We start from the raw sequence: 13,644 nt of genomic DNA on the forward strand, positions 1-13,644 counted from the left end.
TACGTGCAAGGTAGCTTGGAAAGTAATCATTCCTTTCGGCATAATAGACTGGCCTAGGTTTAAGTAAAACATGGCAGAAAGTGGATTTGGTTTTGTTTTGGTCCAACCGGTTTTCAGAATATCATCATTATCACGCTATTTAAGACACTTCTGACGTCAGTTTCAAGCCGTTAGGAAGGTAAGAATTCTAGCTATAGCAGTATCATAGAAGATAACAGCATACTATCGTTGTTTGAGCGAAATTATTTCGTTTTAGAACAGCAACACTTTGATCCTGAAAATTTATAGCTGAACTTGCAGCCAGCGACCTAGCTTCCGGTAGAACCGGATCTGTGCGGTAACTGTACACCCAGGATTTCTTATCTTGATGTGTAGCACCTTTGTTTTTAGCTGTCTACGTGTACGTCCTTGAGCTAACGCCCAGCAGCTGCCTTCAACAACGCTTGTATCTGCTGGCACGTTTTTATCAGAAGTATATTGTCTCTTTTTTAGGCATAGACACTCTACAGTCTACTCTCTAGAGTGTGACGTTAGCTGCTATGCCTTGTGGAGGATAGGGATTAAAGTGTTGAAATAAAAGGGGATCATGTTATAACGGGTGCATGCTAAGGATTGAAATGTGAGCAAAAGCTCAAGGTCAAAGCTCAGAGGGTTTAAAATTACCATTGTTTAAGGTATGGATGAAGGAGACTGGTTTCCACAAGGCCATGATGGTGGTTGGTACCCAGAGGATGCAGATGTTGGCAACATTCAGGAGTACTATGATGGGTATGAAGGGGAGGACTACTACATGCCAGAAGATGCTGAGTGGTACCCAGAGGACATGGATCCTTACGAAATGCAGCAGTATATGAAAGAGGTGACGTAAGCTATTTTCTGAACACTTTCATTTTCAACAAAAGCATGTAGCAGAGTAAAGCATGTATCTCACTGAAGCTGCGGCATGTTGGTGGCCTCGCTGCATCCTAAATTGGATTTGTTTTACTCTTGACTTCATAATGAGAATATAGTGCAAAACGTAAAAGTATAACTAAGACAACATTTCCACACAAATCGTAAAAATATCATTTTCTAGTGATGAAATTCGTTAAGCGCTCTGTCAAACCGCTTGGCCGCAGCAATGTCGCCAACGTCACAACGTGTAGCAGCTTTAGTGATATACCCACTCTAGAATGACAGTAATATAGCATTTCCAGGTTCATGTATTGTGAATGATGATTAAGCCTTATCCTAATTGGCTCAAACCAATTTCCCAGGTGCCTCTTGTCTTTTTTCCCATGTCACGAGCACATACATCTTATGACTTGAGCATGATGGCATATTGTGGAATCTGTATCTGTATCTGTATCAATATAGCCGCTATAACCGCCATTCGGCGTAACATTAACTGGTGTATTACGGAATGCAAGCTTTGAACAGTTCTTACAGAAGTTCATTAGTGTTGTCAATGATCTAAAGTACTTGTAACTTCTTCATCCTCAGATGTATGGAGAAAATTACCTGGAAGCAGCAGACAGTGGTGGAGGCCTGTCACACATGGACCTACAGGAGCTGTGGAGCCTGTGTATCATCCCCACCCTTCAACAGGGCTTCACCATGATCTGTCCACTCTTGCTGCTCTGCCTGACATTCAGACTATTAGAAGGTGCAGAACAACTTTGCATCTGTTTTGTGTCTACACATGGTGCATAGGAGTGCATACAATTCAAGCTGGTGTTACTTTGTAATCTTGCCTGCGGTGTGCAAGTAAATGTTTCAAAGCGAATACTTGGAGGGCAACTTTTGAAGCAAATGTATGTCTTTCTAATGTACATTGGGCAGTGCAGTGTTGCTGATATGTATGATACCCTTTACATCATTTCATTTTGTTTCAAAGCCTTAAAAAGCAACAAACTACTGCCATCATTCAACACAAGTATGTCACTTGTTCCCATCGGATTTTCCAGGTGCTTCTGCTTGGACGAGACATCTAATGTCCACAGGCCTAGGCCTGCTGGCACTGTACCTGGTTTTCCCAGATAACTGGTACTTTATCGTCACCTTTGCCATCACTGGCCACCTGTTGCTGCACCTGATGCAAGGGTCCAGGTGGAGGGGTGTGGCTGCTTCTGTCATGGCCCTTATTTTTCTATTGACATGGTATAGTAACTTTTGTTCTTAGGCATAACTATGTAGGAAATAGATATATACTGCATTTGCTGCAAGGACATCAAAAGATTTCTAACTATGAAGTAGTATTGATTCACAGATGTGTTAACAGTAGTATCAGTACTGTGTTAAGTTGGAGGGTCAATATTCTATGGTTAGATGTTCTTATTACATTTTTTGATCCCCATACTGTGTACAGGCAAGATTATATATTGTTTTTCCTTCTCTTAAACAGTGAGCTGTTTATTGTTGAGGCAACAGAATGGCATAAGATCAGAGGTAATTTTTTATGCTCTATTTTTTTACATGAATATCATTTTGCTAGGACCTGGTGAAATTATTATAGAATTATCTTGTAAACTTAATTCTCAAGTTGTAAAAATATTTCTTTTGTGGCTGTGTTTGTGAAGCTTTCAATGTTGCCTGATCTCTTCATCATCTTTTCTGTGTTTTTTTACAGGTGCTCAAATGATTCTGGCCATGAAGATTATTTCCCTGGGGTTTGACCTTGACAGTGGGGTCATATACGCCACACCCAGTGTCCTGGAGTATTCTGGGTACTGTTGTTTCCTTGGGACATCTGCCTTTGGACCTTGGATCAGTTACAACGACTACTTACAAGTTCTGAAGTCAAGAAATCTAGTAGGTCATGCTAGTCTTTTTGTAGCAAAAAAAGCTGTAATAGGAGTGAATGTTTCCTGACAGCAGTTGTAGTTTACATTTCATTATGCCTTCAAATACAGTAGGGGCATTTTATTAAGATTTATTTTTAACATTTAGATATTCTGACCACAGCAACCTTTCTGATAGAACAGACCCAGTTTCATGGAACCTGTGTAATACTTATTATTTTCAATCTCATGTTACTATGAAACTAACAGTGTACCATGTAACATATCAGTGGTTGGTCACCTGCTCCTACAATTGTGTAAAACTTGTGTGTTGCACTAAGGATAGTTTCATTGATTTCGTCTATGGCTGCATGTTTCAGAATTTGTTGAGTTTATGAAGCATAGTAAATGTAACAGAGTTATAGTACCACATATGATACATTACTTGATCCAGTTGAACCATCTTTTACAGTCCCTTCAGTGGTTTGTGCGAGGATTTAAGACTACCCTGCAATGCCTGACTTGCCTTACTATATCCACCTGCTTGGCTTATTGGGTAATACGGCATGATATAAACAAGTAAGACCATGTTACTATTTTCCCAGTTCTGTCTCCTTTAGATTCCTATGTGGTGAAACATCTTTTGGGTCAAATTAAGATTCATCTTTTTATTCTATTTCTGAGGAGCTGTCAAATAAAATTCTTCAAGAAGAACTTTATTGCATTGATTGCATACGGTACAACAACTATCAAAAAAAGTACAAAATAGAGGCCGAGAATAAAACGTAACATCCTAATTCAAGTGTAACTGCTGAGTCAATACTGAGATATTAATATTCTAATCAAAGATTCATATTAGCTTGTAAAACAAAAAAAACTGTGTATGATTTACTCTCAAGAAGTTAGACTCAGGAAAAAGAAGTGTCCTTATCAATGTTTCTTCACGTTTGTCTGCAGGTGGGTTACAGCGTACCGTGATGCGCTGTCCTTCCGCTTCAGTCACTACTTCATCAGTTACCTGTCGGAGATGACCTGTGTGGCATCAGGGGTGGGGGTTACGGAGAAGGGGACCACCAGGGAGGGGAAGGGGACTGACCAGGAAGAGGACGAAGAAGAAGATGTAAAATGGTATGTGACTCTTGTCAATGCCTTACATGTTTTGGTTTAAGTGATGGCAAGGTGGTCTACTTGTGTTCTCGCGAGACTAGGTCACTCCGTGATCAAGATGTACAGTAGACATCAAAAAGTTGGAGGTACGTGTCTTGTTACTTAAAAGTCACTGATTGAAGAATATTCTAGTAACTTGTGATCACACGTGACTGATGAATCTCTTCAACAAAGGTGGTCTTGTGGTTACACTTACCAAAAAAAGTAAGGGTCCATCATGGTGTGAGTGGCTCAAGCCTTACAGTCTGGTCTTTACAGTCATCTTTTACGTAATGTACAAAACTGGTGTGTTACGCCTAATTGCAGTTTACCCATTTTTACCCATACAAACAAACAAATAAATAAATGTAGCCAGTGTAATCACCCTACCCATTGCTTGTATATTTCAGGGACCTGAGAGTGGCCCGTCCATACTACATCGAGCTGCCCCGCTCTCTAGTGGAGGTGGTGACCAACTGGAACAGACCCATGCATCACTGGCTCAAAACCTGTGAGCATCATTTTTTTTCTTTCTTAGTTATTAATTAATCAATTATTATCTTGATTAATATAAGTTGCTCAGATAGACCAAGAACTAGATAGGAATTGCAATTTAGTATTATAATGCATTATGACTTTGTTTTTCTATTTAGATGTCTTCAAAACTGCAAAACCACTAGGTGCCTTTCCTGCTATTATCCTGACATATGCTGCAAGTTCAATATTACATGTGAGTTCAACTGTTTGACACTTACTTACAGTTTGAAACTTCTCCATGTTTTAAAAGTCTTGTGGGAAATGTACCGTTCAGATATGCATGTGTACTGAAGTTTATGGAGTTTACCACATGTTGTACTACATTGTAATTTAAAACTGAAGAACTGTAGCCATAGATATGTAATAGGTATTTTCATTTTTTCATCTTCTCAACCTCCATGGAGATCCATTGTTTGTAGCAGATCCATTGAAATGTGATTCATAGGTAGTATTTCTACTTCCAGGGCCTTAATTTCCAATTGGCAGCTGTCCTACTGTCACTTGGATTCTACAGTTATATAGAACATGGTATGTGTGTATAGCTTATTTCTATGTCCAAGTAGATAGTGACATATGTATGATTTCGTTGTTTTGTACTGTGTAAGAATAACTTGCATGTGAGTTTCAGACTGTAGAACAGCAAATTGTGTGCATGTTAATATATGTTGAAATGTTGTTGTAAGATTGTTCTCAATACAAAACAGCTCAGTTAATATGCTAAGAGACTATTTTGAGAAAAAAAATCTTGTTCTTGCTGGTTTGGCAATCTTTCCAGTAACTAACACTTCCCCTGTTTCAGTATTACGACAGAGACTAGCTGACATCTTCAGTGCCTGTATCCTTGCCAAGCGGTGTAAGCCAGACTGTGGGCACAGGAACCAACCAAACTGGGCAGGCTGTGTCAGGCTACAGCTCAGGAGAGACTTCTGGAAACAAGACTGGGGCAGTCTCATCAGCATAGAAGATGCAAAGGTAAAAGAAGTCTTAAAAGTTCCCTCTCTCTTATTGTTTCAATGGTGCATTCTGCCCGTAGAGACAGTTGCATGAGCCACCTGTGGTTTCCTTTAGCAGATGCAAATTGTTCAGTACATTCTAATTTGCTCCAGTAAATTGCATCCTGACCAGCTTGTATATGCTTTTGTTACAGTATGGACCAGTATGCACACATTGTGTGTACTTACTTTGTCATTACCAGTTTTTTTTTTCCATGAGTCTACAAAATGATGTTATTGTAGAAAATGTCACATGGCATCACCATGTATGTGTGAGTTCTAGACCCCTGTGTTCTAATTGCTTCCTCAGACGTGTGTCTGTGTGGGCCTGACAAACCTGTGTTTCTGCCTGCTGGCCATGTTCCACCTGGCTTACCTGGGGGTCATGTTTGATAGCAGCTCAGAGGTGGAGGAGGAGGTCAGTACTAATCACATCAACAGCTTTATCATACCTACATGTACATGTATCCTGCAGCACTTTCTGCCAAATTCTGGGGTGTCAGATAGCACCAGATTTACATTGCATACCTGAGTGCTAGTAATCAATGGTATTTACATTCACATTACCCTGTTTGTCATGTACAAGATGTATGTTCACTGCTAGAGGACAATTAAGGATGCAGGTATGTGCTAGACGATTCAGGCTTCATTCCTCATAAACAGATGACAGAAAAATCTTAACCAGGAAGTAGTCATTTGACCATAATTGGGATTGCTCGCTTGCTGCTTAATCTAGGAAGATGGTTAACTAACTTACTATAATATAGATCATTTCAATTCATTTTTGTAAGAGGTATCTACATGTATTTTGTGTTATCACCAGAGTGAATTCACAGCTAAGGTGGGGGTTCTTTTCAAATTTCATCCTTGCTGCTGTTTCTACAGGGTTACACCATGAGCCACACCCTGCAGAAGTGGGCCCAGTTAGACTATGCCAGCCACTGGGTAGCTGTGGGATCATTCGTCTTCTACAAACTGATATAAACTGTGGACTGTTGTGCCTTAACATACAAGTCAGCCATGTTTGATATTTATGTATACCCAGAGGGGAGATTGTATTTTGTACTACAAAGTTTTTAGATATGATCCTTGGAAATCATTATTGTTGGAGATCTTGAGAGAATCATGACCATTGTATACATATATGAAGAATGAATGGACAGACAGACAGACTGACAGACATACATACAAGTAGGTTATACATGTAGTTAGATGGATTAATGGATGGATGGAAAACAGTCAACATTTTGTGCTCTTTAAGTCATATAGATTGGTAGATAATTCAACACACCACATTTTTTCACTATATCCCTCTAGTTTGATAATTTCATTTTTTTTATATTCCTTAACTTATCAGTTTAAGCTTAGAGATCTTTTCATGTACTTATCATCTATGTGCTCAGAAAAGCCATTTTGAAGAGGTAGTTGAATGTACTTATGCAGCACAAATCATTGCTTCAACATTCCCAAAAGTATATCTTGTAAAGAAAGAGCCATTTTGAAGACTTACATGTAATCATGCCAAGAAATAGATTGAAGATGTGTTTGCTTATTAGAAAAAAGACATAGTTCATTATTATTTATTGATGGTAATTTAGTTAGCATACCTTTAATACAAAGTCCACCTGATAATTGGTCTTCCACACTGGTTTCACTTCCAATTGATATTTCTAGAAATGTAATCCTATGCTTATATATGTTTAGCTACTATTTAAAAGCTATTCTCAATATTTTCACTTTTCTACATTATTGCATGCAAAATAAAATTCTTTGAACACTGTCCCACAAGCCTGGTAGTAGTTGACATAACTTTGTTTACATGTTTCTTAGATTATATACTGTACAAGTCCTGGATGATATTTGTTGTACACAAGTTCTGTATTTTTGGTAATTTAATGATTACCATTCACATTTCGGTAACTAGTATGGGACCTTGTGCATCTACTGCCTGGCAGGCTTGGGAGTGTGATCATGACCAGCATAGTAGGAGCGGGAACAGCGGTGGGCGTGTGCTGCATGACTGCAGTCGTCCATTGTGCAGGCATGATGTTTTGGCCTGATTGTCTGACCGTACTTTTCTGTACCTCGTACGAGTAAGGATTTAACCTGCAACGCTGGACAACTATAGTATAACAGTGGGCATAAAGCAAGAACACACAAAAAACTAAAGTGCTAGCAGGGTTTTGGACAGCTTTGATCCTTGTATTTTGTTATCCTGTTATGATGGGATCACAGATAGCCTCCAGGAACGGCTCGCAGCCATAGGCGAGCGAACCTTTCCCAGCCAGGGCCGACCGCTTGCCATGCGGAGGTGGAAATTCTGTGTCGTGTTGACAGCGGCAGGTGTGGCCATTCACCTCGACGTCCCTACCCGCCGGGATCACCGTCCCCATGGCGTTACAGTTCGCACCTAGAGAAGCGGATTTGCCGGCAGAATTAGGAATGTCTACGTACTACATATATCGCCCCATCAACATATATCATAGACCTACCTCTCTCCTTAAAAACATAGATTTCTGATACTCATTTTATCGAGTCATGCATTCCTTGTCATACAAATGACCGTTATTTGCTAATCGAATGTTCATGTCTGTAGATATATGTGCGTAAAATAGTACTTCCTACCCAATTTTTTTCATCGGATGACAACGACTAAATGTTTCAACACACATAATTTTCATATACGAAAGTTTGCAAATTGCTCACCGTTTGGGCAAGTTGGGCAGCACCTGCCGGAAATGGCATCGACACATGGTAGGCAATAACACCAACATCTGCAGCGACAGTTTTCCTGGGCAGTATTGGACCAAGGATCCCTGTCACACGTACACTCGAAACAATCACCGGACCCTGTTTTTGTAGTCGGAAGTATACATATATAAGGGGAGTCAGTCATATTGTGGTGGTGTTGTGTGAAAATATTGACCTTTTCTTACAGTGCAATCGCTCTTTTTTCAACGTTTTCCTGTCGTATACATTTTATCGCACAGTTTCCTCCATAAAACTGAGACGCTGTTCTTCTACGTTGCCATACCCTGCTGCATATTACCTAATGTTTCGTATCTCCTAGAGCGTATAACGTTAAACGTTTACAGACAGCAGGAGACGGGGGTATCTCAGCAGTACAACTAAAAAACACTAAGTTACAGTCACAATATAGCACATATTGCTTTTGATATTTGATTGCTGTCTTTAGAACTTGGAAATCATATTTATACATGAAGATGAAAATTGCACGCGTTATCAATCCTTTGTTCTTGTAAATGCAACTCCTTTTGGAAGCACAGTAATTCATATCTATTCCCATCCCTATTATCCTACATGTACCTGCAGGGTCCGGGTAGTACGTAGAACCGGGTGGGCGGCCCTGTCCGTCGTACGAGCTGATACAACCGACAATTTCTGTGGTAGTCGTGGTCGCCCATGGCATGGTGATCTGACCAGCACGCTGTACCGCCGTGGCGAACGTATCGGGAACAGTGTGTATCGCTAACAGGAGGACCAACACACAGAGCATATTGCCACCTTGCGCTCCAACTTATGTAAGAGGGGTTCTGATGTGAAGTACAGAAACTGCCTTTCTAGTCATTTATGCCGTGCGAATCTACGCAGATGACGAACAGTTACCGGATGAATATATTTATTTAAAGATATCATTTTGTGAAGGTTGACGTGACCAGAAGAGTGAATTGATCGACGCAACTGTCTGGAGTTGTTACTGCTGTAAAGCACCTTTCAACGATGTCACTTTGCTACCACGGACATTGTTGGAATTCAACAAAAAGTTCACAAGAGCATTGCTTTATAAGCCTAGATTATGCGCCTCAGAGGAGTGACGTCACTTGGCACAAATACTTTTACTTAGAACTATATTTGTCATGTTTGTCAAACATCTCATGATGTGATGTTTACTTCAAGGTTCATTGGTTTTGTTTTAGCATTACGCTATCTGTCTATGAAAAATTGCTTCCAACAGGAAGTCGTCCTACCGTATTTGAGTACTACGCATAATTGCTACCCATGATTTCTACTCTGTACTGGTCCTTGAATAAGACTTTTATTACCTTTGTTTGGTAACATGGCAAAGTCATGGTCAATATGCTTATCGTCGGCGGTGACTTCACTGTCATTTCATTACAGCCGGTCGACATTACGTATACACGAATGGTATTATTTTGATTGAATGATATTACTCGAGCTTTACAAACTCACTAGTCCTCAGACGAGCAACGTTTTGCTAGGATTATCAATTGATCAGCACCTTAACGTAATAACTGAAGACCCAACAAAAAACAAGCGAAATCATGTTTTTTCAGACAGTGTTGTCCCTTTATTGCCAAATTCCTCAGTTACGCCTGGTTGTAGGAGTCGGGATAGTTGTGATGGGGTCGCAGGTTGCTTGCAGAAACTGGTCGCAGTCGCCGAAGATGGGCGAGTCATAGCGGCGCCTCCTAGCGGAAACCTCCCGCTTGCGCTTGCCGAACGGGAAGCCTGACCGGTCCGGACAGCGGCACATGTACCCGTTCACCTCCACCTCGCGGCCGGACGGGATCACGGTTCCCATGGCGTTGCAGTTGTCTCCTGGAAAAAGAATGAAAGCTGTTGTTTGACATTTTCGTCACTTCTTTCGAAGACAAAAACACCCTATCATATTATTAGACTATGTATTCTATGTTAAGAATCATATTAGTAGACCCTGGTTGGTCGCAAGAGATTAAAATCTATTTGAACTTCTTAAGTATACTTAGAATTAACGAATAATCTAAATGTAATGTTTCTCGTGGTTTCGGGAACATTTTCTCCGTTCTTCTACTCACCATTCGGACACCTGGGGCAGCACTGGCCGGGGTCGATGACGTCATCAACACAAGCTGGACATGCGCAGTCGACGATGTAACACATCTCCTCACCCGTTCCCTGCCACGAGTTGAACTCACACGTACATGTGTGACACGGGTCTCCTGTGAAGTATTTGATTTGATGAAAGACCTTTATTGTACGTTTATGCTGTTACAAGCTAAGTACGGGTCATGGTGATAAAAGCAGAAGTACAGTGATATAAGAATGTGGTATCCTACGACATCTACAATGTCAATGTCAGTGACTCATGTGTACTACCCTGCTTTCCTCATACATATGAAGTACGAAAAGATTTCCACTGCAAGTTCGTCTTTGTTTTCTTAGATATCAAACTTTAGATCTAATCGCGCGTATCACAATGTGTCACTCATTGTTATGGTCTCTAGAAAGATTGGAGGAAGGGATGCAGATTACTTTTTGCAACTATCGCAAAAGTGAGACCAATTGATTGAATCATGACCCACCATATGGGTTCCAAGTCTGGCCTGGATAGTAGACTCCGTTGTCAGTAATGCACATTGTCGGTACAGTAGTTGGTACTGTTGTTGGTATCGTTGTCGGTACTGTTGTCGGTATTGTTGTTGGTATCGTTGTTGGTACTGTTGTGGGAGGAGGAATCGTTGTCGGACGGGAGCAGGTAGCCTCTAAGAAACGAGTGCAGTCGCCGAAGACCGGCGAAAAGTACCGAAGGCCCCTCCGAACTGACCGCTTACGGCGGCCGAACGGGTATCCGGAGGTGTCGGGACAGCGACAGGTGTAACCGTTCACCTGGACATCTCTACCGGCTGGGATCACCGTCCCCATCGCGTTACAGTTGTGACCTGGTGATGAACATTTACCGGCAGAATTAGAAACTTGCCATAGGACTAGTTTGCATAAACACTTTTATCATAAATGTTCACTATGCCGTCACTGGTTTTATCCGTAAACGTCACATGTAGTATCAACCCTCCAGGTTACAGTCTTGCACAGCTATCTTTATTCACATAGACCCTCTCACCATTAGTAGGTTGGGGGAATGAGGTTATTCACACATGCTCTGTAGCAGCTTTCTTGTACAGTGCTCGTGGACCAATAAAAAAAAGTCACAATAAAGGACTGCTCAGCAAGTACAAAAGATGCATTTTCTCCGTTCTTCTACTCACCATTGGGACACCTGGGGCAGCACTGGCCCTGGTCGGTGACGTCATCAACACAAGCTGGACATGCGCAGTCGACGATGTGACACATCTCCTCACCCGTACCCTGCCACGAGTTGAACTCACACGTACATGTGTGGCACGGGTCTCCTGTGGATTATGAAAAGTAGATATTGTACTCTGTAGCACACAATTGAAATACAGTTCGTATTGGTTGTAGTTTCATATACCGCCGCCCAGATGAAGTTATCCATTCATTTCATACATTACCTTAGTCCTGCTGCGTTATTACCTTCGCCCAGAATTCATAATTTGAATAACTTGGGTAAAGAACGCGATGAACTGATATAATCTATGCAAACGAGAACCATAGCTACATAATCAATGAAGTACATTTATGAAACGTCATTAGAAAAGGTTAACATCATTTGACGAAGTCATGAGGTCGTGTAACTCTAGTTGTGTCTAGAACAAATGAAGACACGGATGCACATGTTTGTACCCACCATAAGGGTTCCAGGTCTGGCCTGGATAGTAGACCCCACTGTCGGTAAAGCACAAGCCGTGCGGTATGGTTGTGATTGGTTCTGTTGTGGGTCTCGTTCTTGGGGTCGTTGTCGGTACTGTTGTCGGTACTGTTGTGGTAGGAGGAATCGTCGTCGGACGATAGCAGGTAGCCTCTAAGAAGCGACTACAGTCGCCGAAGACTGGCGAAAAATACCGAAGTCCCCTCGAGCTCCGAGCGACGGAAGACCGCTTGCGGCGGCCGAACGGAAACCCGGAGGTGTCGGGACAGAAACAGATGTAGCCGTTCACTTCAACATCTCTGCCGACTGGGATCACCGTCCCCATCGCGTTACAGTTGTGACCTGGTAATAACGGGAATTCGCCGGCAGAATTAGGAACTTGTTATGGAATACAACTACTGATCGACTGATTCATATTCTATAATTCTGGCACATTTCATTGTCAATATGTCATGGTCATATCTCATGTGTTCAGCAAGCAACATTGACAGTTTGCTAGCCGTTGCTTCGAGTCTGCTAATGCATTAGTAAACATACACTGTCTTGCCAAAGCAAATTTCCCCGCGGATTATCGGGGCACTGGGTCGTTATTGACAAACGTCTAATTCAATATTTGTAATAAAAAAAAAGCATCCGCTCACCGTTAGGGCAAGTTGGACAGCACTGGCCGGGAGGAATGACGTCATCCACACATGGCGGGCATGCGCAGTCGGTATAGTGACAGTTCTCGCTGATAGTACTGGACCAATCAAACCAGTTGACCATGCCGTAGTCACAATGGCAAGTGTAACACTTGTCCCCTGTGGTTGAAGGAGATATCATAATGGACGGGTCACGGATAATGATGCAGCTGTAACCAGTAAAAATATAGTCCATTCTTTTTCACAAGGTAACATGTCGCGCAGTTTTCCATTGCCTTCATCTACTTTGTCTTTTTCGAGCATTTGCGTTGAATTTCACCATCTCCCTCCCTGTGTGTTTTCCGATTCTCACGCGCACAGTAATCCCTAGTCCATTCCGATAGAAAGTATTTCACTAGACCACTATAAAGTTTGCATGTGGTTCAATAACACTGTTTTTTTGCGTTTCTGGCCTACCGCCATGTGCATGTCTGAGTCCAAGAAATGTAAAGCCCACGCACGAGTATACGGCGGAGACCTTTCAGATGAAACAAAAAAACAAAATGTGGTATAGTAATTATGGCCATTGCCCAGTCACTTGACTTGCAAGTTCTTTGTCAAACCAAACGTGATTGTCACGTATGCTAAGATAAATTTGTATTCAGACTAAGAATTTCATTGATTACAATCAAGGAATAACCAAAAGAGAGAAAGTGGATGATCAGATAAGTGATGCTATCCTGACCCATACCTGTAGGGTGATAAGTAGAGCCGGGCGCGTGGAATTGTCCGTCCTGGCCCATACAGCCGCTTGGAGTAGTAGTCGGCATGGGTGTCGTGGTTACAGGCGTCGTGGTCGGGTCTGGCGAAGTAGACTTTATCTGACGCAGTACCGGTACCATGGTGAACACACCAGGAACGGTCAGTACCGCAGACAGTAGGACCAACACACGAACCATACTGTCGCACTTCGCAGTTTCAACTTGCGGCGGCGGCCGGAGTCTGGGAGATAGAGCGGAGAAGTGCGCAATCTGCCAAACCTATAGCTATATATGCCACTGTGC

The 13,644-nt window shown here is 41.8% G+C and overlaps 3 protein-coding genes across 3 annotated transcripts; 1 reads left to right on the top strand and 2 right to left on the bottom strand.

Moving 5' to 3' along the window:
• The first annotated feature begins 46 nt into the window (after positions 1-46).
• Positions 47-7,214, top strand: LOC136435213 (protein-serine O-palmitoleoyltransferase porcupine-like). Its single transcript, XM_066428510.1, has 14 exons — positions 47-178; positions 675-859; positions 1,483-1,645; positions 1,947-2,139; positions 2,384-2,427; positions 2,609-2,790; positions 3,232-3,338; positions 3,717-3,887; positions 4,316-4,416; positions 4,559-4,635; positions 4,907-4,970; positions 5,242-5,414; positions 5,745-5,852; positions 6,320-7,214. The coding sequence occupies exons 2-14, from the start codon at positions 677-679 to the stop codon at positions 6,416-6,418; spliced, it is 1,665 nt and encodes a 554-aa protein (XP_066284607.1). The 5' UTR covers positions 47-178; positions 675-676; the 3' UTR covers positions 6,419-7,214.
• Positions 7,215-7,612: 398 nt separating this feature from the next.
• On the bottom strand, positions 7,613-9,344 carry LOC136435216 (uncharacterized). The gene is made up of 3 exons (XM_066428513.1): positions 8,762-9,344; positions 8,141-8,284; positions 7,613-7,844 (listed from the first exon to the last, which is right to left on the bottom strand). The coding sequence occupies exons 1-3, from the start codon at positions 8,949-8,951 to the stop codon at positions 7,645-7,647; spliced, it is 534 nt and encodes a 177-aa protein (XP_066284610.1). The 5' UTR covers positions 8,952-9,344; the 3' UTR covers positions 7,613-7,644.
• A 125-nt stretch (positions 9,345-9,469) lies between these two features.
• LOC136435214 (kielin/chordin-like protein) lies at positions 9,470-13,609 on the bottom strand. Its single transcript, XM_066428511.1, has 7 exons — positions 13,332-13,609; positions 12,602-12,760; positions 11,940-12,302; positions 11,440-11,583; positions 10,759-11,115; positions 10,252-10,395; positions 9,470-10,015 (listed from the first exon to the last, which is right to left on the bottom strand). The coding sequence occupies exons 1-7, from the start codon at positions 13,537-13,539 to the stop codon at positions 9,780-9,782; spliced, it is 1,611 nt and encodes a 536-aa protein (XP_066284608.1). The 5' UTR covers positions 13,540-13,609; the 3' UTR covers positions 9,470-9,779.
• Between the last annotated feature and the right edge of the window lie 35 nt (positions 13,610-13,644).

This window comes from Branchiostoma lanceolatum, chromosome 5 (assembly GCF_035083965.1).
Source record: "Branchiostoma lanceolatum isolate klBraLanc5 chromosome 5, klBraLanc5.hap2, whole genome shotgun sequence".
Taxonomy (NCBI): domain Eukaryota; kingdom Metazoa; phylum Chordata; class Leptocardii; order Amphioxiformes; family Branchiostomatidae; genus Branchiostoma; species Branchiostoma lanceolatum.